General features: G+C 46.2%; 1 protein-coding gene across 1 annotated transcript in view; it reads left to right on the top strand.

Annotated features, from left to right (window-relative positions):
- The window catches only part of Dlgap3 (discs, large (Drosophila) homolog-associated protein 3), a 33,781-nt gene extending 8,270 nt beyond the window's left edge, over window positions 1-25,511 (top strand). The window contains exons 4-10 of the mRNA XM_013034069.1: window positions 11,987-12,200; window positions 12,403-12,719; window positions 13,206-13,291; window positions 22,910-23,394; window positions 24,131-24,222; window positions 24,425-24,568; window positions 25,293-25,511. Of these exons, the coding sequence (XP_012889523.1) occupies window positions 11,987-12,200; window positions 12,403-12,719; window positions 13,206-13,291; window positions 22,910-23,394; window positions 24,131-24,222; window positions 24,425-24,568; window positions 25,293-25,511 (1,557 nt within the window). The remainder of the gene's footprint in view (window positions 1-11,986; window positions 12,201-12,402; window positions 12,720-13,205; window positions 13,292-22,909; window positions 23,395-24,130; window positions 24,223-24,424; window positions 24,569-25,292) is intronic.
- The last annotated feature ends 93 nt before the right edge of the window (window positions 25,512-25,604 follow it).

Here is a 25,604-nt window from a genome sequence, read left to right as displayed (position 1 = left end):
TCCTATTCCTCTTCCTCCTCCTCTTCCTCCTCCTCGTCTTCTCTCCTCCTCCTACTTTACATTATCTAACAGCATATACAGTTGACATATTTCTCTGGGAGATGTGGCTTGGAATCCTGCTTTACAGAAGAAGAAAGAGATTTAAAGCACAGGAGATGTCCCTTTAGTATCTCCAATAATACTTTTCTCTCAGATGTGATTTTGTTTAGTATTTGGTAGAACATCTTTTTCCATCTTTGGAAAAAAAGGTTTATTTGGTCTCCTATGTTTCAGGTATGTTTTTTGTAAATAATTTATAAATTTGGTTTTATGTCTATTTGCTAATTTATCAAGTGTACATTTATATTTATTGTGATTGTTGATATGTTTGGATCTAGTTCTAGAATCTTATTTTGCGCCTTCTGTTTATCATGTTTTGTGCCATTTGGGTGATGCTTTTTCTACTCCTTTGCTGCCTTCTTTTGGGCTGATTGAGTTTTCTTTATTTTCCCTGCCAAATCCTGCCCTGGTTTGACAGTTAGATATTCTATTTTGATCTTTATGGTTACTCATAATTTTAATGTGAGTACTTGACTTAGCAGCCTGAAGCTGACAGTTTTTCTATCCTCCCTTTGCATAAGGGAAAGATCTCGGGACACTTTAAATTTGATGATTTCTTTCCTTCCCTTTTTTTTTTTAATGCAACAAAAATTTGGTTTTGGATAAGAGTATTCCTAGCTCAGTGGTATAGTATTGGCCTGGTATGCCTGAGGCCCCAGGTTCCATCCTCAGTGCCATACAAAAAAAATTATTTTCTCACAATTCTGGATGCTAGAAATAAATTTGCCAGCTGGGATGGTTTCTTCCATGTAGTAACTTGTGTTTTCATATTGTTGTTCAAAGAACATGGCATATTAAATTTGATGAGATACAGTTCATCAAATGTTCTCTTCTTGACTGTGCTTTTGGTCTAAAATTTCAGAGAGGTTTGCCTAATCTAAGATCACAGAAAATTAGGGGCTGGGAAGGTGGCTCAGTGGTAGATCGCTTGTCTTGCATGCATGAGGCCCTGAGTTCGATTCCTCAGTACCACATAAGCAAAAAAGAAAAGCCAGAAATGGTGCTGTGGCTCAAGTGGTAGGGCGCTAGCCTTGAGCTGAAGAGCTGAGGGACAGCGCCCAGGCCCAGAGTTCAGGCCCATGACCAGACCCTCCGTCCCCCCCAAAAAAGAAAACTAATACTATATTTTCATTTAGGTACATAATCTGTTTTTAATTTTTTGGTATGGGTTTGAGATTTGAGTTAAGGGTTCAACTCCACCCTTTTGCATTTCCCCAGCATCATTTGTTGAAAGACTTTTTCTTTCCTCATTGACATTTTTTATCTCCGTTGTCAAGATTAATTTATCTAAATGCATGTATAGTGATGTTTCATATCTGTTCCACTGGTGTACATGAATGTATTTATTCCATTACCACTTGCTTAATTAGGGTAACTTTGTAGTGAGAATAGATTTTTGGTAAATTTGGTGAGCATTGTTACTCTTTGTAAGAATTGTTTTATATTTCATTTTCATATAAAATTCAATTTTGAGGAAGCATGTTGAGAAGGTTAAAATATAGTTGAGAATTTGGAAATACATCGAAGTTGTATATCAATTTATGGCGTACTGTAATGCATTTTTAAAATTTATTTTTGGTGTTGGTCTTGGGACTTGAACTCGGGGCCTGAGCACTATTTCTGAGTGTATTTTTGCTCAAGGCTAGTGTTCTACCATGTTAGCCACAGCTTTACTTCTGCCTTTTTGGTGGTTAATTGGAGATAAGATTCTCATGAACTTTCCTGTCTGAGCTGACTTTGAACTGTGATCCTCAGATCTCAGCTTTCTGAGTGGAAGCCATCAGCTCCTGGCTCCAGTTAGTTTTTATTATTGTTGTTACTTTTTATTTACTTACTTATTTTTATCCATGAATGGCACTCAAACTCAGTATCTGATGTATTTAGTCATTGGTTGATGTTCTACTATCTCTACCATGCCTCCAAACCCCTATTGTTACTTATTACCCTGCTAGTACTAAATTATACATACTCCTGTCTTGTCCTTCTTTCTTGATCACGATAGCTTCTTATATCCATTCTTTACTCCTAAAGTATATATAGCCTTTCAGGGACTGTTAGTAGCAGACTTTAATAAAAAATACGTTTTACCCTCTTCATTTGATATACTTTAGCTCATTGGGGGAATTCCAAGCCAACATTTATTCTCTCTTGGTGTTTTGAAGATATGTCTTTGTCACCTCTCTTCTATTGTTGCTTCTGAGAAGTCTGCCATCAAGCAGTTACCTTTGCAGGAGATTTTCATTCCCTCTTGGTTGCTGTTGAGATCATATTTTGATTTGGATGTTCTACATTTTTTTTTTGGGTCCGGTTGTGGGGCCTAAACTCTGGGCCTGGGTGCTATTCCTCAGCTCTTCAGCTCAAGGCTAGCGCTCTACCACTTGAGCCACAGCGCCACTTCTGGCTTTTTTCTTTTTGCTTATGTGGTGCTGAGGAATCGAACCCAGGGCCTCGGGCATGCAAGGCAAGCGCTCTACCACTGAGCCACCTTCCCAGCCCCTGGATGTTCTACATTTTTACCACAGTATCTTGGGTGTGTGGCTCCTTGAGGGTTCATGTCTCATCAAATTTGGAAAATTCTCTCTGATTACTGTTTGAATGGAACATTGTTTTCTATTCTTCTGTTTTCAGCTCTTTGTTTATTTTTTTGTGTGGTACTAGAATTTGAATTCAGGGCCTTGAACTCATTAAGCAAGTGCTTGAACACCTGAGCCATATCTCCAGGCCCCATTTGTGTTTTGAACCTAGGTAGGTAGCAAATAATTGGGTCTTGCTTTTTTGGGGGGGGGCTGATTGTAGGGCTTGAACTCAGGGGCTGGGCACTGTCCCTGAGTTTTTTCACTCAAGTCTAGTGTTCTACCACCATGAGCCACAGTGCTACTTCCAGTTTTCTGGTTATTAATTGGAGATAAGAGTCTCACAGACTTTTCTGTCCAGGCTGGCTTCAAACTAATCCTCATATTTCAGCCTCCTGAGTAGGCAAGATTACAGGCATGAGTCATTGACACCCGGCTTGATTTTTAAAAAAATCTAATCAGAGAAGCCAGGCACCAGTGGCTGACACCTATAATACTAGCTACTCAGGAGGCTGAGATCTGAGGATCACGGTTCAAAGCCAGTCTGGGCAGGAAAGTTGTGAGACTCTTATCTCTAATAAACCACTCAGAAAACTGGAAGTGGCACTGTGGCTCAAGCAGTAGAGCACTTGCCTTAAGCTTAAGAGTGCAGGGACAGAGCCCATACCTGGAGGTCAAGCCCCAAGACTGACCAAAAAAAAAAAAAAAATCAGTCTCTGCCTTTGAATGAAAATGTTTTTTCCATTTACATCTAAGGCAAATACTAATATAGTTGTGTAGTCTCCTATCTTTTTTGTTTATATGCTTATCTTTTTTTTGGGGGGGGTCCGGTCGTGGGGCCTGAACTCTGGGCCTGGACGCTGTCCCTCAGCTCTTCAGCTCAGGGCTAGCACTCTACCACTTGAGCCACAGCACCATTTCTGGCTTTTTTCTTTTTGCTTATGTGGTGCTGGGAATCGAACCCAGGGCCTCAGGCATGCAAGGCAAGTGCTCTGCCACTGAGCCACCTTCCCAGCCCTATATGCTTATCTTTTACTGAACTCTTTTATGTTAAATAAATACTTTAATGAGCTTAAATAGGTAAATTTTTTACTGCACTATTTGATTTCTTTTCATAATAGTTGCACTAGGAGCCACAATGTATATCTTAGCTTATAAAATAAGATTAATTCTGATAAAAATAGAAGTATTGATACAGTATATCTTCCTTTTCTCCCCCTTTCTTTATCATATTATATAAATGATCTCTGACTAGATTATAAACCTGACCATTTGTCTAAACCAATAATGGTATAATATATATGTATATGTGTGTGTGTGTGTGTGTGTGTGTGTATATATATATATATACGCTTTGTCTTTCAAAGATGTTAAATAAGTGGAAAAACTGCTCAACTTTGTTGGTTATGGGGCTTGAACTCAGGGCCTGGGTACCATCCCTGAACTCTTTTGTTCAAGGCTTGTGCTCTACCACTTAGAGTCATGGTGCTACTTCCAGTTTTCTGGTAATTAATTAGAGATGAGTCTTATGGCCATTTCTTCCCTGGGCTGGCTTTGAACTGTGATCTTCAGATCTCAGCCTTCTGAGTAGTTAGGATTACAGGTGTGAGCCATCAGTGCCTGGTTAGCTTTCAACATTTTGACTAAAATGTCTTTCTTAGTGTTTAACTTACTCTAGATTTATTGAGCTTCTGTGATCTGTAGATAAATGTTTAGGAATCAAAGAAGAATTTAGTCATTACTACTTAAATATTTTTTTCTCTTCCTCCTCATCCCATGTTCTCTTCACCCTTCTCTTCTTTACTGAGGCTCCCATTATATGTGTATTGGTATGTTTGATGTTGTCCCATTTATCTCTAAGGTTCTAATCATTCTATTTAATTCTCCCTCTCTCCCTCTCTCCATTTTTCAGATTGGATAATAAAATATTTTTATCCACTTCAAAGTTTACTGATCATTTCTTACATTGAGCCCGGCTGCTGATGTTTACATTTTCTGTTTTCACTTTCCCACTCTAGAATATCCATTTGTTTTTCTTACAAAGTAAGTTAGATGTGTGGCACACACCTGTAATCATATTTGGGAGGCTGGGGCAAGAAGATCTAGATTTTGAGGCCAGCTGGGAATTTCCACTTCTTCATTGTGGTTTGCATTCATGAAATTGTTATTGTCATGAGTGCCTTTAAATCTTTTAACATGGTTTCCATTAGCTCTTTGACTACGTTCATAATAGCTACTTTGTAGACTTTGCTTGATAAAACCAATATTTTCGGACATTCATACTTCTTTATTTGCATGACTCATAGGTTTTTAAATGCTGAACATTTTAGAGAACACATTATAGTGACTCTGGATTCTTAATTTTTCCCTTCTGAAGATCATTATTGCTTTATTTGTTTGTTAATCCTTGGACTGAATTCTTGGACTCTGTCTTCCCCGTAATATACATTCTTTTTGTTGTTGTTGTCGTGGGGCTTGCACTCTGGGCCTGGGCGCTGTCCCTCAGCTCTTCAGCTCAAGGCGAGCGCTCTACCACTTGAGCTACAGTGCCACTTCCAGTTTTCTGGTGGTTTATTGGAGATAAGAGTTTCATGGACTTTCCTGCCTGGGCTGGCTTTGAACAGGCGTGAGCCATCAGTGCCTGGCTTAATATACAGTCTTCTGATGTCTCCACTCAAGTTTTTTTTTTCTTATACTTTTTAAGCTTCATTTCTGAGAGATTGCTTCTGTGTCTGTATAGCTTAGTATTCAAAGATTGATCAGAAGTTGTACTCAGAAAATTTGAGGCCTTACCCAAGTGTTGGTGGCTCACGCCTGTCATCCTAGCTACTCAGGAGGCTGAGATCTGAGGATTGTAGTTCAGGAAAGTCTGTTACTCATATCTCCAGTTAACCACTAGAGAACTGGAAGTGGTGCTGTGGTAAAGAGTGGTAGAGTGTTAGCTTTGAGCAAAAGAGCTCAGAGACAGTGCCCAGGCCCTAAGTTCAAGCCCCACCACTGACGAAAAAAAAAAAATACTGAGGCCAGGAAGGCTTCCTCTCTCTTCCTCTGGTTCTGTGTGTGGCTTGGGAACAGAAAACATCCGCTGGTCTTCAGGCCTTCCCTGGACTTTATTCATCATCCAGCTCTCTTGTGGCTCTTCAGCACATGAATATGGGTTCTACCAGCCAGGGATGTGTGGGTGGCTTGCATTGCTCTGTTCCTTCACCTAGCCTCCTTCCCAGGATGTATATAGAAGTTATCAAACCCCTTTGGCTGTTTCATTCCCAGGAATTCTCTGCTATAGACTTAGTGTCTCAGTTCCGTGTTTTCCCCACACAGTACTGAAACTCAACCCAACCAGGCTGCTGGCCCTCCCTTTTCTTGACGCTCCAGCTGGGTTTCAGGAGGCCTGGCCCTTGGGCAAAGGGAAGAGCCTCAGGCAAGGGTACTGCAGAGTCCCACTGTGCTTACTCAAGTGTTACTGATTTTCATGGTGGTTGTCTCTTTTTGTGTGCCTTTGATCAATTTTTAGAGTGATCAAGTTTCTCTAGCTGCTGCTGCTGCTGCTTCCTCCTCCTCCTCCTCCTCCTCCTCCTCCTCTTTTTCTTCTCCTCCTGCTCCTCCTGCTCCTCCTCTTCTACTTCTCCTGCTCCTTCTCCTCCTCCTTTCATCTGGAAAATTCTTATCTAGTGTCATTATCTCTTTAAATATTGCCTTTCTCTCATATTCTGCATAATCTCTCCATCAGGAGCTCCTATTACTTGTAAGTGGGACCTTCTAATTCTTTCCTCCATGTTTCTTAGTCTCCCTTTTCTTCAAGTTTTCCATCTGTTCAGGCCTCTCTATGCTGCCTTCTTGGTATGATGTGATGCTCAGATGCGTCTTCTGGTAAATCAGTTTTTCTTCTGTTGTGACTCAGTTTTCTTTTTTTTTTTAACTTCACAGGCATGTTTCATTTCTAGAAACCTCATCCCCACAAAAAAAACTTTTTCCTCCAAAGTTTTTGTTTTTCTCTTTTTTTAAGTTTTAAAACTTTTAAGTTTAGTTTCAACTTGGGCACAGTGGTGCACACTTGTAGTGCTAGCTACTTGGGAGACTGAATTAGGGGATTAATTTAAGCCTAGGAATTTGAGAGCAAGCCAGGCAATGTAGCAAGGCACTATCTCAAAAAAGAAAAAAATTGTGTTGAACAATTTTTAAAAGAGATTTTGTTATAACTAACATTAGCTGCTGTAAAAGATAAAGCCTGAATTTTCAATGATTTGATAGCAGTTTAGTTCTTGTTGATGTCACAGTTTGTATTAGTTATCTATTGTTACATAATATATTATTCAGAAAACAGTATCTTCAGATCAGAATCAGAGCATGGCTTAGTTAACCTGAACCTGGGACAGGTGTCTCAGAAGGTCTCAGCCAATGTGATAGCCAGGCCAGGCACCAGTGGCTCACACCTGTAATTAGTTACCTAGAGGCTGAGATTTGAGGATTGTGGTTCACAGCCAACCCAGGCAGAAAAGTCCCTGAGATTCTCATCTCCAGTTAACCCCAGAAAGCTGGAAGTAGAGCTGGCTCAAAGTGCTAGAGCACTAGCCTTGAGCAAAAGAGCTCAGGGACAATGCGCAGGCCTTGAGTTCAAGTCCCATGACTGACAAAAACAAACAAACAGAAAAACAGTGATGTCTAGGGCTGCAGTAATCTTAAGACTTGACTGGGGGAAATTGCCCTTCCACATTTGTGCATAAAACAATAGGTAAGCTTCAGCTCCTTACTGCCTTTTGGCCAGAGACAGCAGTTTCTTACCACATTAGACTCCCTTTAAGTCTGCTTACAACATAGAGCATCCCTTCCTCATAGTGAAGAAAGAGAGAGAGAGAGAGAGAGAGAGAGAGAAATAGACAGGCAGACAGACAGATAAGAGAGAGAGATTGGCCATACTATGCATACTGGTTTCAGAAATGATGTCCTGGCCAGAAGTATGGCTCAGGTGATCGAGCACCAACCTAGAAGTGATAAACCACTTCTGACATATTCTACTCATTAGAGATGGGCCAATAAGAGCCGGGCACTGGTGGCTCACACCTGTAATCCTAACTACTTAGAAGGCTGAGATCTGAGTGATTGTGGTTCAAAGCCAGCCTGGGCAGGAAAAGTCCGTGAGACTCTTATCTCCAATAAACCACTCAGAAAACCGAAAGTGGCGCTGTGGCTCAAGAGGTAGAGCAGTTGCCTTGAGCTGAAGAACTGAGGGACAGTGACCAGGCCCAGAGTTCAAGGCCCACAACTAGCAAAAAAAGAAATGGGCCAATAAGTGCCCTTGCTCCAAAAGAAGAGTGTACATGCCAGGAGGCAAAGCTGTGGGGGGACAGTGTCAGAGATGTCTCTTGAATAGACACTGCTAGCTCATCGTCACTGGAGCGTTTTATAGAAGAGGCCTGAGCAGCTTGGGTTGGATGTGATCCCCTAGGACACACTTTCCGGTTGCTTCTGTTAGAATATTCCTGGTCTGGGACTTGCAGTTGCTTCTGTTAGAATATTCCTGGTCTGGGACTGCTTTATGTTAATTTTTAATCTTGGGCCATTTGAGCCCATGCAAATACACAGTTCTACGTCTGTGGGAGGACTGGCTGTGGGCACAGACTGAGATTTGCCTCCTTTCCTGTACCTCCCCCTTGTCATTGGCCTGTAGTGATGAGTGCTTTTTATTCTAGTCTATAGTTTCATCAAAGGTTTACGGAGATTCCCATTTCTGCTTCTCACTTGGGCTTAATATGGGCCCAGAGCCTCACTCCTGCAGCCCAGTATGTGTTAAAAGCGGGGTCTTTTGGTTACTGAGTCCAGCAGCCCCTGCTCCCTGCTCCTACCTCCCGCCTCCATGGGGCTGTTTGCAGAATTGGTGCATTCAGTTCATATTCTGATTTTCCAGTCTCTTCTTTGCTTTTGTCCCCTAGGGACTTATCTGGCTTTCTTGTGAGCTCAGCTATGCATATAAAATGATGTTGGTTATGTTTTATCTCCAGTCAAGGAGTGGTTTGAAATGGGAAGGAGGCATTTCCAAAGGTTAGCTAAGCTAAATAATATCCATAAAGTGGACCGGATGTTGCCTGGCCCCCCATCTGGACCCATCAGCCCTAGCAGGGACAATTTTCCAGTTAGATTCGGACAAAGTATTTTTCTCTTAATCTCCCGTGTGCTTGGAAATGGCTACTGATTCCGGGCCTGCTTTGGAGGCAGGCTGAGGATTTCTCATTTCCCAAGAGGAATCTGTTGACCTTGGCTTTCTTGTGTGTGGGGGCTGGGGAATGGAGGAGAAAGCGGTGAGGAGGCTAATGGGAATGTTCTCAGTCAGATGTTACCATCTGATGATCAGATAGAGAGCAGATCAACTTCAGTGCAGTGCTCTGAGAGTCTGGAGGAGTCTCTGTTTCTCTTGAGACCTGCTCCCTGGTTGGAACCTCAGAATCTCTTCTCAGCTGGAAGGTGTAAGGCACCATGGAATTGTTTACTCTCCTGTCTGGTTCAGTGTATAGCTTATGGGTGGGATTTCAAGAGCTTTCAAACTCTGGAAACAAAGAGGCCTCTTGTTCTGAGTGGTATTGTCACAGTGATTTAAGAACCTCTAGATACTGATAATAGTAGCTAAAATTTACTGAACATCTATTATATCCTCATAAAACCATGCCTAGTAATTTACATAAAGAAGAGTTCACTGAAAGTAACTGTGATGTGACGTTCCTTTGGTCTCTGGTATCCAGACTCTTCTAACCAAGAATGTACTTGTCTAGCTTGTTAGTTCAGCTCCCCTGGGCTCCAGGAGGGACTGTCTGGGATGAGTTGGTTCTAGCTGGGGAACCCTTTGAACCCAGCCCCCAAGTAACAGGAGATGATTCAGCTTCTGTGTTTGAGGAAGTACCTTGGCAACTGCTGTCCTTGGTTCCCCTGAAGTCCAGAGAGGAGGACTGAGAGGCCGATTATAGGAGTCACTGAGAGTCACACCTGCTATAAGCGTGGCTTGTGCCAGTCAGACAGAAGGACACTTAACTTCCGCTGGATCTGGGATTGATTTTTTTCCATAGCCTGTTATTTCTGTGCATTTATAATGAGGTTCCTTTAGAAAGAGCTGCATGAAGAAGACTAGTCCTTTTCCACCATTGGACCTACATTACAACCACCTAGCTTCTATGCCTTGCACATTTGGCTCTGAGCATCCACACAGCCAAAGCAGAGAGCAGCATCTAGTTAAAGGGTCTGGGTTAATGGAGGTTTAACAAGCTTCCCTTGGAGGTTGTGGTGCTCAGTCAGCCTTGCAGGGGAGACAAGAAGTAAGGCATTCATTTTAAGCTCTACCACAGGGCATCCTGGGCAACTCATTTGCCCTATCTGAGTCTCAGTTTGCCCAGTAGTAGGATGGGATGGAAATTCCTGCTCTACTTGAAGCACTATCCAATGAAATTGTGTTAAGCTAAGGAGGCTGGATTATGGAAGTGCTGAGGTGAGTTTTACATGTGGATTAAGCCATTCCTTAGTCTTTGTTGATTGTACATAAACATGATGGCACAAATCTTTCTGGAGAGATGTCAGGATGCAGCCATCAGATACCTACTGTTACATTGCCTTGGGCCTCTACATAATCATTCACAGAGGGCCACCTCTGACTTGTGACAGGAATAGTTGTGATCCTCTTGAGCACCTGGCCTGTGCATGCCAGCTAGGTCCTCAGGCCTCCAGCTTGCCACCAAGGGCTTTGTTTGCACCAAATGCCTCCAGGTCTCCTTGAGTCCCCCTAGATAGTGCCACCATTACTCCAGTTTGACAGGTGAGCCCCTGAGGCCCCCCATGCTTTCACTTCCCAGGTCACACTGCTAGGAGGCAGCAGAGCCAGCATTTGAATCCAGGTGAGTCTTACTCTACAGCCTGTGCAGGCAACATTTCTTCTGTGCTGTGGCTGGATGGAAGCTCAGGGTAAAGTCTATACCCACGCAGAGCAATGCTCAGACTCTTTGTTTTTGTGTTGGGGTACAGAGCTTACCTCTGGTTCCACCTATTTCTCCATATATTTTATCATGTCCTTTCTTATTTATTTGTTTGTTTGTTTATATTTGTGGTAGTATTGGGGCTTTAACTCTGGGCTAGGATATTCTCCCTTAGTTTTTGTTTTGTTTTGTTTTGCCTAAGGCTGGCTCTCTACCACTTGAGCCACACCTCTACTTTTTTATTTTGTTTTTATGTCAGTCTTGGGGCTTGAACTTAGGGCCTGGACACTGTCCCTAAACGTTTGTGCTCAAGATTAACTCATTACCATTTGAGCTATTTCTGGATCTTCTTTGGTAGTTAATTGAAGGTAAGAGTTTCATAGACTTTCCTCCTTGGCCTCACTTTGAACTGCAATCCTCAGATCTTCTGCCGAGTACCTAGGATTATAGGTGTGAGCTATTGGTGCCTGGCTCCACTTCTGTGTTTTGCTGGTTAATTGGAGATAAAGAGTCTCAGTGGTTTTTCTGCCTGGGCTGGCTTTGAACCTTCATTGTTATATCTCAACCTCCTGAGTAGCTAGGATTATAGGTGTGAGCCACCAGTGGCTGGCTTCCTCTTATTTTTTTTTTCTTTTCACTGCCACCTCCTTGGTCTTAGTGTGCTAAATTCTGGCATGGTTCCATGAGCAAAATTTTCATTTTCTTTCTTCTTCTTTCATCATTGATTCTTTACCACAAAATATCATAGACCACCCAGGGATGGCTAAGTTTTTCCCAGTGAACAAGAACACGAGAAAGCAAGGCCTAGCTGGCCAAGCCAGATTCCTAATTCATGGGGCTCAGGAGAAGCCAGAGGTGGAGAAAGGCTGGGGAGATTGGAAAGTTGATTGTTCCGTCACTTACCTGTCAATTTTTGGACCACAGATTATTTTGAATCAAGTTTGTAATGGCAGTGGCTTATACATATTAAAAGGTGTCATCCCTGCAGTCCCCTCCTTGATACGTGGCAGGAGGGTGGAGGTCCTTTCTTTCAGGATTGAGAGAAAGGTACAGTGCTAGAGTAGGCGAAGTAGAAAATGTGGTGGTTTGGAGCCTAGAGTACTACTGGAAGAGATTGGATGTGGAGGGTAGGGGTATTTAGAAGAAAAGTGACTCCAAGGAAGTTTGCCGGAGCAGCACAGGGCAGTATGTGCTCCCTTCTTTCTTTTGTAGAGACTGAGGGGTTCTTACAGCCCCAAAGCAGAAGACCCAGATTGTGGCCAGGCCTCTGCAGACTTAGATGCAGCCCCAGGTGAAGCCCCTGGGTGACCCCACCCTACTCCAGCACCTCAGTAACAGAGCTTTCCCCATCACCTCCCCCAGCTCAGTGACGAGTTGAACCAGCAGCTGGAGGCCGTGTGTGGGTCTGTGTTTGGGGAGCTTGAGTCCCAGGCTGTGGACGCCCTGGACCTGCCTGGCTGTTTCCGCATGCGGAGCCACAGCTACCTCCGGGCCATCCAGGCTGGATGCTCTCAAGATGACGACTGCCTACCCCTCCTAGCTGCCCCTGCCTCTGTCTCAGGGAGGCCCGGCTCCTGTGAGTACCTGAGCTGAGCCAACGCCCTGAGTGCTCTGTGCTGGCCAGAGTGCCACAGCTATGCTGTGTGACCTTGGACAGATCACTTCCCTCTCTGGGCAGTGTGGGGAAGACAGGTGGCTCTAGGCCCTAAGGGCCAGCTGGGTGTGTTGCCCTCCCCCCCCCCCGCACACCCCACTCACTGCATCCCCACCATCCACAGCCTTCAACTTCAGAAAGGCCCCGCCCCCCATCCCACCGGGGAGCCAGGCCCCGCCCCGCATCTCCATCACCGCACAGAGCAGCACCGACTCCGCCCACGAGAGCTTCACAGCCACCACCGAGGGCCCGGCCCGGCGCTGCAGCTCGGCTGACGGGCTGGACGGCCCCGCCATGGGCGCTCGCACCCTGGAGCTGGCGCCGGTGCCACCCCGGGCGAGCCCCAAGCCCCCCACACTCATCATCAAGACCATCCCCGGCAGGGAGGAGCTGCGGAGCCTGGCAAGACAGCGGAAGTGGCGGCCGTCCATTGGGGTGCAGGTATGAAAAACCGGGAGGCGCAGGCCAAGGCCCAGGCCCTGGCAGGTGTGGAATGAAGGGGTGGGGAGACAGCTGGGGGGCTTCTGGATGCAGAGACTTTTTCCCGACTTGCCCCAGCTGCAATCAGACCCCATGCCGGGCAGCACCCACAGGGCTGCTCCAAACAGACCCCGGCCCACTCCCTCATCCGGGGTGCCAGCAAACCCCAGCGAGTACAGAGAGGTCCCCCTTGGCTACCACCTTGGTGCTCTGCGCTCTCTTCTGGTTCTGGAAGTTTATCTCCACAGGATTGGCCAGCTGGCATGGGGGCAGAGCCTCTGTGTCCCTGACCCCGCCCCTATCATTGACTCCACCCTATGGTTGTGGGCGGCAGGAGGAGCTTATACTCTGGCCCCGCCCCTGCTACTGACTCCGCCCTGTGGTTGTGGTCAGTAGGCGGAGCTTATACCTTGGCCCCGCCTCTGTCGCTGATTCCACTGTTTTCAGGTGGAGACCATCTCGGACTCCGACACTGAGAACCGAAGCCGAAGAGAGTTCCACTCCATCGGAGTACAGGTGGAAGAGGACAAGAGGTGGGTCACAACGGAGGCGCCTCTCAGGCTTGGTTGTGGGGCGAAGGCTTCTTGCGCAGCAGTGTCCTCGCTGCCCGCACACTCATCCTGGAAGGTGACATCACACCTTCTCCTCGGAATGGAGTCACAGCAGACACAGGTGGTCCTCAGAGGTAGTCATCAAGTCCACAGTGAGTTCTTAGACTCATGCCTGGGTAGGGTCCTCAGAGGCAGAGAAGACTTATACAGTGGTTTGGGGATAGGGTGGGGAAGGAGAAGCAGAGAGAGGTAATAGGTAGATGCTGAGCAGGTCTCCAACAATTGTCCTTTGTGGGGAGGGGGAGGGGAGGGGAGGTAAAGGGATTCTGCCAGTCCCTCATTACACCCTGCGGTGTACAAGTATGTGAGCTCAGAAAGAAACAAACAAACAGGAAGATTGCCTCTCACCAGCCCCTGGCAGATGTAACACTCCTCCTCACTTGGCTCGCACAAGCATTTAACCAGTCGGGGGTACCTATTATATGCCTGAGTTGGTGGTGTATCAGAGATAGTAGAATTACCAGCAGCCACTAGTCTGGCATTAGGTGGCCTCAGAAACATTGCTTCCTTAATTTCCAGCTGAAGAATTAGCATTGTAAGCTCTAGAGGGAATACTGAAAAGAGTCCTCTCGGCTGGTGGGGTGCCTGTGGGGAGACACTTTTTCTAATAACCAGGTGGCAGTGCCTCAGTGGCCCATGGGCCCTCTGAGCTGCAATGGTACCAGGCCAGTGGCTCTGAATCGTGTCTGGGAACCTTCCTGGGGCTGGTTTTGAGCACTGTCCAGGTCACACTCACCTTCAGGAATCACATCAGTGCCTGGGAAGCCAGCGCAGTTCTGTTTCCAGTTGCCACTTTTAGGCCTTCCATCTTTCCCCAAGGAACCCCAACTATAATCCAGGAACCTCTGGTGTTGCCTTCTGTGTGTGCATGCCTGTCTTGAGGTTCCTGTAGAATCACCATTCCCCTCCACTCCTGCTCTAGCTCTGTGAAGTTCCATCTGCTCCCAAGGTAGTAAATAACTCCACCAAGGCTGGCCCAATGCTGTTCTTGTTGCAGACCTTAAAGTCTCTGTCCTCCAAATTCTTAATATGCCACGAAGATAACAGGAAAGTGGCACTTAATGGAAAACTCAATTTGTAAATCCATGATTGAGGCAGGGCCCAGGGGTCATGGACGGATGCAGCTTCTTCCCTGCATCCTGTCCCTCTCTCCTATTTCAGGAACTGCCTAGGGACCCTAAGCAAAGCCCATGTGTCCTCACTGGCTCCTTGGGAGGCTCTTTGGCCCCTCATTCTGGATAGATTCCATGGGGATGCAGGGAATGTCTCTCTATTCCTCCTAACAAGTGGGAATCTAGGAAAAGTACAGGCCTTCTAGAGAAACAAACTTTGTCATTTATTCATTGATTCAACAAATACTTCTTTGTGTATGGAGTGTGCTGATACTGGGACTTGAACCCAGGGCTCCAAACTCTTGCTTAGCTTGTTTTTTTTTTTTTGGCTCAAGGCTGGCACTCATCACTTGAGCAGCACCTCTACTTCTGGCTTCTTGCCAGTTAATAGGAGACCAGTGTTTGATCCTCAGATCTCAACCTCATAAGTAGCCAGGATTACAGGCATGAGCTTCTGGTTCCTGGCAGCAAATACTTCTTAAGCAGCATTGTATGCCAACTCCTGTGCACTCTGTTAGGTGCTTGAAGAAACAAACCTGGCTCTTGTCCTCATAGAAGTTAGACTCTAGGGGAAAATAGAGGCAATGAATAAGTAATGAATAAAAGTGGGATTGTAGGGGCTGGGAAGGTGGTTCAGTGGTAGAGCGCTTGCCTTGCATGCCTGAGGCCCTGGGTTCGATTCATCAGCACCACATAAGCAAAAAGAAAAAAGCCGGAAGTGGCGCTGTGGCTCAAGTGGTAGAGCGCTAGCCTTGAGTTGAAGAGCTGAGGGACAGCGCCCAGGCCCAGAGTTCAGGCCCCACGACTGGACCCCCCCCAAAAAATAGGATTGTATATTTTGCTCTAATATGTAATGGGTTACTATTGCTCAAAAGAAAATAGGAGACAAGAGAGAAGAGACCTGATTTAAATTAAGCATATGACACTTAAGCCAAAACTTGGGTGATGGTTGGATTGGTGGAAGTATTGTAGGAGGAAAGGATAACATATGCAAAGAAAGGTGCGAGAGTAGAAAAGAATTCTACAGCCATTGGGAACTAAAGGTTTATGTGACTTGTGTAGAGGGGCATAGAGGAGTAGTGAGAGGGTGAGTTGGAGATTTCTAGGGACCAGGCCATGCAAGAGCAAGGGTATAATAAAAGAACTGGAATCTAATTATAAGTAATGAGTAGCTATTAAAAGGTTAAAGGAAGAGTGTGACATGCTCTAATTTATGTTTATAAAAGATCACTAACTGCTGAATGGAGAATGAATTTGAGGAAAGGATCAGTGGAAATGAGAAGCCCAAGGGACAATTCTCTCAATGTGAAAGGAAGGTGGTGGAGTTGGGCACTGAGGTAGCTGTTATGGCTGGGGTCTTTTTCTATTGTATTTGTAATTGGCCATTATTTACGTATGGGAATGCTAAGTTTTGTATATTGATTTTGTATCCAGCAATCTTGCTGCTCTCTCTCTTATGAGGTCTCAGGCTATCTGAAAACCATGATGGGTTTTCTATAGTCAATAATTTTTCTACAGACGTCTCTATTTTCAAGTTTATTTTTCTAGTAATAATGCATAGAGCAGCACTTCAGTCACTCGAACTTTGGTACACTTATCCAAATCCTGGTTTTATTAGGTAACTGTTTGGTACAAATGTTGGTAGGTATCATTTTGTCAGGTTAAGCAGAACAGCTTAAGGAGAATTTCTATTCCTAGTTAGGAATAGAAATTTGTTTATTTTGTGGTATTGGGAAGAGCCTTGCACTTGCTAGATGGGTGCTGTATAATTTAAGTCATGCCTCCAGCCCTTTTTGTGCATTGGTTGCTTTCCAGGGTCTCACTTTATGCCTGGGCCACCCTGTCCTAGCTGTGGTGTCTGTAGGTGTTCTTTAGTCACTGGGGAGACAGGCATGCATTACTGTGCTCACCCATTTTGCTTCCTCCATAGCCACCACACTCAGCCATTGGTAGTGAGGGAATCTTAGGAATTTTTATGCCTGGGCTCGCCTTGATCCACAATACCTCAATCTCTGCCTCCCAAGAAGTTTGAATTTCAGGCTTGAGCCACCACAGCCTGTGTGTGTGTGTGTGTGTGTGTGTGTGTGTGTGTGTGTGTGTGTGTACTTGAACTCAGGGCCTGGATGCTGTCCCTGAACTTTTTTTGTTCAAGGCTAGTGTTCCACCACTTGAGCCACATCTCCACTTCTGGCTTTTTGGTGGTTAATTGGAGATAAGAGTCTCATGGCCTTTCCTTCTCCAGTCTAGCTTGGAACCTCGATCCTCAGATTTTAGCCTCCTGAGTAGCTAGGAGTACAGGCATGAACCACTGGTCCCTGGAATGCTTTTGTTTTTTATTTTTTATTTTTTAGCAGTACTGAGGATTGGACTCAGGGCTTCACTCTTGCTAGGCAAGTGCTTTTCAGCCATGATGAGTCCCATTTGAATGCGTTTTCCTCATTGTCTATTCTTTAAGTCATGGGATAAACTCAGTTTGATCCTGTTATGTATTTATGTCAAATTTAGCTTTAACAGAACCTTAATATGTCGTAAGTAAATGTAATTTGCATTCATTTAGAAAAAAAGGCAGCTTGGATATAGAAGTAGCATCAGGACCCCAGGCTTCTCTTTTGTTGCTCTCCCATCTTTTCTTCTATCCAAGAAGCTGCTGTTAGTGTTCCTCTTGCTATATCAGCACTTTGACCAGTGGGAAGGAAGACAGAAGAAAAGGGGATACAGTCCTTTCTTTCTAAAAGACTTCCTGAAAGTTACACATAACACTGGCCCACCTCATGTCAGTTATAACACCCCTTGGAGACACCTGCAAGGGAAGTTGTGAAGTATAGTCTTTTAGGTAGAAAGCAATGTGCAGGGTATGAAGTACTCAGCCAAGAATCGGGGTTCTTTTTTTTTGGTCCAGTCGTGGGGCCTGAACTCTGGGCCTGGGCGCTGTCCCTCAGCTCTTCAGCTCAAGGCTAGCACTCTACCACTGGAGCTGCAGCGCCACTTCCGGCTTTTTTCTTTTTGCTTATGTGGTGCTGAGGAATCGAACCCAGGGCCTCGAGCATGCAAGGCAAGCGCTCTACCACTGAGCCACCTTCCCAGCCCCGGAATCGGGGTTCTTATGGCTAAAGGCAAAGACAAGGTATTTGAAGTTTTAGCTTTTTTTTCTCTTGATTTTAGAAGTTCTGGAGTTTGAAACTCAGAGCTTTCTACTTGCAGGGCATAGTGCTCTACCACTTGAGCCAGTCTTCCAGGCCTGTTTTGCGTTAGCTATTTTTCAGGTACAGTCTTGCATTTTTCGCGAGGCCTGGTACTATGATCCTCTTATATATGTCCTGCCGTATAGCTGTGATCACAGGCACAGCCAAACTCAGCTTAATGATTGAAATGGGGTCTCAAAAGCTTTTGGCAGGGCTGGGAAAGTGGCTCAGTGGTAGAGCGCTTGCCTTGCATGCTCGAGGCCCTGGGTTCGATTCCTCAGCACCACATAAGCAAAAAGAAAAAAGCCGGAAGTGGCGCTGCAGCTCCAGTGGTAGAGTGCTAGCCTTGAGCTGAAGAACTGAGGGACAGCGCCCAGGCCCAGAGTTCAGACCCACGACCAGACCAAAAAAAAAAAAAAAGCTTTTGGCCAAGCTAGCCTTCTCTGCCTTCCAAGTAATCTATATAGATTATAGGTAGGAACCATTTTACCCACCTGACCATCTAGTAGATTGTTTTGTTTTTGTTTTTGTTGTGGAGCTTGAATTCTGGGCTCCTTTGCTCAAGACTAGTGTTCTGTCACTTTGAGCCACAGCACCACTTCCAGTTTTCTGGTGGTTAATTGGAGATAAGAGTCTCACAGACTTTCCTGCCTGGCTTTGCACTGCGATCCTCCATCTCAGTCTTCTGAGTAGCTAGGGTTACAGGGATGAGCCACCAGCACCTGGCTTCCATCTAGTAGTTTTTAATCACAATTTTGTTATATTACTTGCTACATTTTAAACATTTAAGACTTTGAGATTTTTATATCTATGCTCACAAGTGATAACTGTCCTACAATTTCCTTTTCATTGTTGTTATTCAGTTCAGGTATTAAAGTTTTGCACAACTCCTAAAATGAATTGGTAGTTTTCTCTGTGTTTCTGTTCAATGGAACAATGTGTGTTATGATCTCAGGGTTGGGGAAGTTGACCATGAACCTATGTAGGCTTGAGGCCTTTGGGGATTGGAGACCTTTTTAAAGTGTGGCTTTAGTCTCTTCAGTGGTTATGACCTATTCTGGCTTTATTTATTTTTTAGTCAGCCATGGGCCTGAACTCTGGGCCTGGGAGTTGTCCCTCAGCTCTTCTGCTCAAGGCTAGTGCTCTACCACTTGAGCCACAGCACCACTTCTGGCTTTTTCTGCTTATGTTGTGCTGAGGAATCAACCCAGGGCCTCATGCATGCAAGGCAAGCACTGTACCACTGAGCCACCTTCCCAGCCCTGGCTTTATTTATTTTTGTGTCAGTTCTTGGGTTTGAACTCAAGGCATGGGCTGTGTCATTTATCTTTTATGCTTAAGCATATTGTTTACATTTGAGCCATATCTCAACTTCTGGCATTTTAGTGGTTAATTGGAGATAAGAGTCTAAGAGTCTCATTGACTTTTCTGTCTGGCTTGGTTTTGAACCAGGATTCCCAAATCTCCCTCCTGAGTAGCTAGGATAACAAGCGTGAGCCACCAGCACCCGACTTTATTTGGATGACTTACATTTTCTAAAAGTGGACCATCTTACAAAAAAAAATAGCAGTTTTCAAGTTTTTTGGCTCAAGATATTCTTTCTCATAATATTATAAATTCATATCATTGAAGCATCTCACTGTGATCATACATATGTTACACATAATTTTATAAATATTGTATATTTAGTTATCACCTTTTTTTCCTTTCTAACACCACATATTTATGCCTGACCTCTCTTTCTTTTTTGTTTTTATTTTTCTGACCTTTCTTTCTTGATCAGTATTGTACATTTTAATATTAAATATATTTTAAAGCTACGTTTTATTAGTTTACTTTTAAAATTAGCTTTTAGTTTTGGTTAACAACCATTTTTTTCCCTGCTACTTCAGTTATTTTATTTCTTCTGCTGTTTTAGTCCATTCTTCAGCCTCATGAATTAAACACTAATGGTCAGCACTTCTGCAATGTGCTTTTAAGGCTATCCCATTGCATCTAATCCTATTGCTATTAGTGTACCTCGTAAGTTTTGAGATTTAGTATCTTTAATTATTCCCTTCTAAATAGTAGTTTTCATCATAATTTGTCTATGTGTGGGTATTGTCTGTATGTGTGTGCTGGTATTGGGGCTTGCACTCAGAATCTTACACTCTTGTCTACCATTTTCCGCTCAAGGCTGATACCTCTACCACTTGAAACGTACCTTTATTTCCAGCTTTTGCTGGTAAACTGGAGATGAGTTTCTCAGATTTATCTACTTGAGCTGGCTTTGAACCTTGATCCTTAGGCTCAGCCTCTTGAGTAGCTAGGATTGTATGTATAAGCCACTTGTGTCCAACCATCATAAATTTTCTTTTTTTGCTGGTCCTGGGGCTTGAACTCAGGGTCTGGGCACTGTCCCTGAACCTCTTTGTGCACAAGGCTAATTAATGGTCTACCACTTGAGCCACAGCACCACTTCTGGCTTTTTCTGAGTAGTTTATTGGAAATGAGTCCCATGGACTTTTCTGCCCAGGCTGAATTTGAAACTCGATCCTGAGATCTCAGCCTCTTGAGAAGTTAGGATTACAGGGGTGAGCCACCAGCACCCAGTTTATAAATCCCTTTGAATTTATAAATAGTTTAAAGAAATTTTACAGGTTTTTTTCCCCAAGAGTGTACTTTTTTGGGGGAAGGAGAGGAATTGGCTTTTCATTATTGATTTCTGAATTTGCTCTGAGGAATAGATTCTGTCTGCGGGGGGTATGTTTAGGCCCTCTTCATCATTCTGTAGATAAATATGATCACACACACTTAGAAATTACAGCTTCTGGATATTCACCTTCCAAGTGCTAGGTGTGTCAAATCTATCACTCCTGAGAGGTGTGTTTAAAATGTGTCACTGTGGTTGTGCAAGTGATGTTTTACCCTGGTAACTTATTAATTTTTACTTGAGAGTGTACAATTCATAAACACACAAACATGATTGTTGTATCTGTCAATAATTTCACTCAATTATCATGAAATAATTTGTTTTTCCTATTTACTAGTTACTTTTGCCTTAATGTCTTTTTTGACTGATTTTTTTTTTGGGGGGGTGGGTGGTGGAGCCTGAACTCTGGGCCTGGGTGCTGTCCCTTAGCTCTTCAGCTCAAGGCTAGCGCTCTACCACTTGAGCCACAGCGCCACTTCCGGCTTTTTTCTTTTTGCTTATGTGGTGCTGAGGAATCAAACCCAGGGCCTCATGCATGCAAGGCAAGCTCTCTACCACTGAGCCACCTTCCCAGCCCATGGCTTCACATTCTTACTTATTAGCTTTTTCCACTTAAGGCTGATGCTCCACCACTTGAGTCACACTCTACTTCAGGCTTTTTGCTAGTTCATTGAAGAATCTCTTAGATTTATTTGCTTAGGCTGGCTTTGATCTATGATACTCAGATATCAGCCTCTTGGACAGCTAGGATTACAGGTGTGAGTCACTGATATCTGGCTGTGGACAGGGTTTTGAGCAAGGGGACTGCCTTGGAAGACCTCAGTTTTAGGAAGACTACATTAATCTTGCATAGACTGGGGAGGAAGACTGGGGCCTCAGATTTCAAAATTTGCAAGATGTAATTTTAGAGGATATGCCTTAGCAACCACACAGGGTCATTGCTGTAATATTATATGTAGATATATTTATAAATGATACATCTGTACATCTGTGTGTATGTCTGTGTTTATATATCACACACAATCATATGTATCATATACTATATTTTAAACATACCTTCTTACATATTAGATGGCCTAGATGATTTTCCTAAGGCACGTAGTGGCAGAGCCAGCATTGGAACTCAGGTCTGCCTCCTGGTCCAGTGTTCTTCCTCTGTACTATTGAGTGGATCTGAAGGGAGACTAGACCAGTAGTCAAGGCAAATATTGATGCCAGTCTAGACTGGAGCAGACACCAAGGTGAAGACCATGTGGGAGGCACTGTTCTCTCTCTTCCTTTCTCTCCGGGTGGGGGTGGGGACCTAGGGCTGGTTAGAAACTGCACATGAGTGCCTCTCTCTTTCCTGGGTCCTGCAGCATCCTTCTGGGCCTGGTTTCTATGGTAACAGGCTCCCAGCAGGCAGCCCGCCAGCTGTAGGAAAGCAGGCAGGCAGGCAGGCAAGGAGAGGAGGCCTGGGAAGCATGAGTAAGGCTGAAGTCAAGGGGGTTGGGAGAGACTCCTGGGAGGTTGGGCAGGCCCCTGGAGCTGGCCCTGCAAAGACCCTCTCTCTTCTGACCATATGGAAGTGAAGGTAGCTTAGGACCCAGCGGGCTTTCCAGCCCTGGAACTTCTGTTTATCTTCTGCCCTTCATATCTGCTGACCTCTGCTTTTTACGGGGGTGGGGATGGGGTGGGGGAGAGGCCTGGGAGGGGCGGGCACTGACTTCCTAACAGAAAAAGAGTCCCTAAACTTAAAAGGGAGAACAAAAATATGAACAAGGCCAATTGACTTTCTGTTTTGCATAGGATTTGCATATTATTAATTCAAAGACAAGACTTTTCCAGGCCTTGTGTCATTCCTGCCAACAACTTAATTCAGCTCCACTGGCTCTGGCATAGTATGTCTGGCTAGGCTCTGGGCTGAGCCATCAGGGACCCCAGGGGAGCATCCTTCCAGAGGCAGGCCCATTCTACCCCAGCCACTCCCAGACATTGTTTCTGATGTCCTAGCCGTTGATGCCATGTGGAGTGCTTGGAACCCAGCACCTCTGGGCGCAAATCCTGGTTCTGCTACTTGATGGCTGGGTGATGGTGATCCCCGTGGGCCTTCCTTACATCTCTAAAGCTGAGGACACACTGAACCTTCCATGCTAACCAGTTCAGACTGTAGGTTGTTAGGGTACTGAAATACTTGTGTATTCTTTGGTAGCTTGCCACCCATCTTCCTCTCTGAGGCCCTCCTTAAGCCTTCTGGTCCATCCTACAGGGATTACTTTCTGTGCTTTGGATAGGGTTCTACCCTGACTGGGGTAGGCCAGCACCCATTCTAGCCTTAAGTACTTAATGGTTGTTATGTATTTTGACTGACACTTTCACTAAAGTTCATGCAATGACAGGTATATAAGGTATGCATTGGTTGGGAGGAATGATCAATTTGAAGGACGTGGATTCATGGCCATTGCTTTGTAGGGAGCCAGCCTCCCTCACACCCTTCCTGTTTGCCTGGGATGGGACTGAGGGCTGAGATGAGGCTACAGCAAGATGCAGAGCGGACAGGCATCTGTCTCCACAGGCGGGCGAGGTTCAAGCGCTCCAACAGTGTGACAGCTGGTGTGCAAGCAGACCTGGAGCTGGAGGGCCTGGCTGGTTTGGCCACGGTGGCCACAGAAGACAAAGGCCTGCAGTTTGGACGCTCCTTCCAGAGGCACGCCTCTGAGCCCCAGCCCGGACCCCGGGCCCCCACCTACTCAGTCTTCCGCACGGTCCACACGCAGGGCCAGTGGGCCTACCGTGAGGGCTACCCACTGCCGTATGAGCCGCCGGCCACAGATGGGTCACCTGGCCCTGCCCCGGCCCCTGCCCCTGGCCCTGGGTCTGGCAGGCGTGATTCCTGGATGGAGCGTGGTTCACGTAGCCTCCCTGACTCAGGCCGCACATCTCCCTGCCCACGGGATGGCGAGTGGTTCATCAAGATGCTGCGGGCAGAGGTGGAGAAGCTGGAGCACTGGTGCCAGCAGATGGAGCGTGAGGCGGAGGACTATGAGCTGCCCGAGGAGAGTGAGTCTGTGCCAGCCCCTCTCAGGGCACGCAGTCTGGGGTGCAGCCTAGGGGAGGTTTACTTCCTCAGCATAGAGTTTGAGGGTCTCCACTGCATAAGACTCGCCAGAAACTGGTAGAAGGGATGTTCCTCAGGAGCAGGAAGAGGCCAGGGCTAGGACTGGTGGTGCTGGGCAGGTAACAAGCTACTAGTCCAAGTCACCTAGTCTGTGGGAGAAAAAAGGAGGCTCTCCAGTTCTAGACTGGTGGGTGATTCAGTCTTATCCATCTGTGTATAATGGAGGTTTGCCCAAGAAGATACAGCCCTGTCATGAATGGGGACTTAGCCCTTCTCCATAAGCCAGGATGAGGTTGGTCACAGGCTTATGACAAAAACTCCAAAAGGCAATTGTCACATTCATGAAGTTACCTCATAGTTCTTAATGAGCTCAGTAGGCATGTCTGATAAGTGACAAAGTTCAGTCCTGAGATGGCTGATCTAGTGCCCTGGCCAAGGAGGCAGGGCTAGGCCTTGAACTTGGAAGGCTACAGGAGGGAGAGGACTCAGTAGACAGTGTGAAGGAAAGCACATTAGGTGAAGTCCTCTTCCTGAGGTGAGATAGGAGTTTGCTTGTCAAGACTTAAAGATGGGGAGGGGAAGAGGGTGGGAGAGACAGATCCATGGCTAGATGACAGAGCCATGCAGGGGAAGGAGAGGCCTTTTCCCCTCCTTGACTGAGTTCCTCTGGTTCCACAGTCCTGGAGAAGATCCGCAGTGCCGTGGGCAGCACACAACTTCTGCTGTCTCAGAAGGTCCAGCAATTCTTCCGGCTGTGTCAGCAAAGCATGGTGAGTGTCATAGAGCTGCCAGATGTGGGACCCTGGTAGGTGACCTAGAGTGTGACTGGGTAGTGAAACAGCCTGTGCATCTTCAGTGGGTATTCTTGACCCTGTCCCCCCATCAGGCTCCTGATAGCAAAATTGGACAGGACTTTCTATGGTCCTGGGTGAGCTCGGTCCTCCAAGACTGTTTTCTCTCCCACTGCAACAGGACCCTACTGCGTTCCCCGTGCCCACCTTCCAGGACCTGGCGGGTTTCTGGGACCTCCTGCAGCTCTCCATTGAGGATGTGACCCTCAAGTTCCTGGAGCTACAGCAACTCAAGGCCAACAGCTGGAAACTCCTGGAGCCCAAGGTGTGTGTGTGTGTTGGGGATGATCCCTTCTGGCTGAGGGACCACTGTCTGGAAAATCCCCCTCACGGGAACTGGTATGGAGGGGGAAGACATAGGGAGAGAAACCCATGCACAGAGAGGATCCCCTGGACACATGATGGGTGACCATCCACTTCCAGAATGACCGCATGCCTCGTCTTCTTGTCTTCAGGGCTTGTCCCTGAGTAGCTGGGATAAATCAACCAGACCCTAGCCACAGAGGAGAGGGCTAGGTCTTGAGCATGCCGACAGCCCTCAGCCTACTAGGCCATGTCCACGATGGGACTCAGAGGTGTAGTGGATGAATGCCCTTTTGCTGTACCTGGGCTATGGAAGGAACTGTGCCCCTTTTCTTCTGGGGGTGCGCTTAAAGCCCCTTCCCCTTTCCCCACTCTCATTCTGATGGTGCTGTCTGAGGTCTCCACTAGGGGGCCCTCCACTCCATCGTGCTTTACTTGGGGGGGGGGGGAGACAGTGGGGTGTTGACCTTGTCAGTCCAAGTTCACCAGGGCTCCAGGCTGCAGGATCCACTGGCGATTCTTAGTGCTGTGGCATCCCTCTGGGAACTGGGCCATGGGCATGTCGGCGTGAGATTGCGCGGATAGCCGAGTGGTCCTGGTCCCCGCGTGTGACGGGGTGGCCTCAGAGGCTCAGCCGTCCTCGGCCTCACCCGATGTCCCCCCCTCCACCCCCGCTTCCCCGACAGGAGGAGAAGAAGGTCCCTCCGCCGATACCAAAGAAGCCCTCGCGGGGCCGGGGCGTGCCGGTGAAGGAGCGCTCCCTGGACTCCGTGGACCGGCAGCGGCAGGAAGCGCGCAAGCGGCTCCTGGCGGCCAAGCGCGCCGCCTCCTTCCGCCACAGCTCGGCCACCGAGAGCGCGGACAGCATCGAGATCTACATCCCCGAGGCCCAGACCAGGCTGTGACCCGCCAGGCCCGCCCGGCCCGCCCGGCCCGGCCCGGGCCCGCGGTTTTCTACCCGTACTGTACACCCAGCGTCGAGGTCACTGTGAACGCGG

The sequence above is a fragment of the Dipodomys ordii genome, unplaced genomic scaffold (assembly GCF_000151885.1).
Source record: "Dipodomys ordii isolate 6190 unplaced genomic scaffold, Dord_2.0 Scaffold181, whole genome shotgun sequence".
Lineage (NCBI taxonomy): Eukaryota > Metazoa > Chordata > Mammalia > Rodentia > Heteromyidae > Dipodomys > Dipodomys ordii.
Note: the sequence above shows the minus strand (reverse complement) of the source record. Positions and strands in the feature narration are given on the sequence as shown.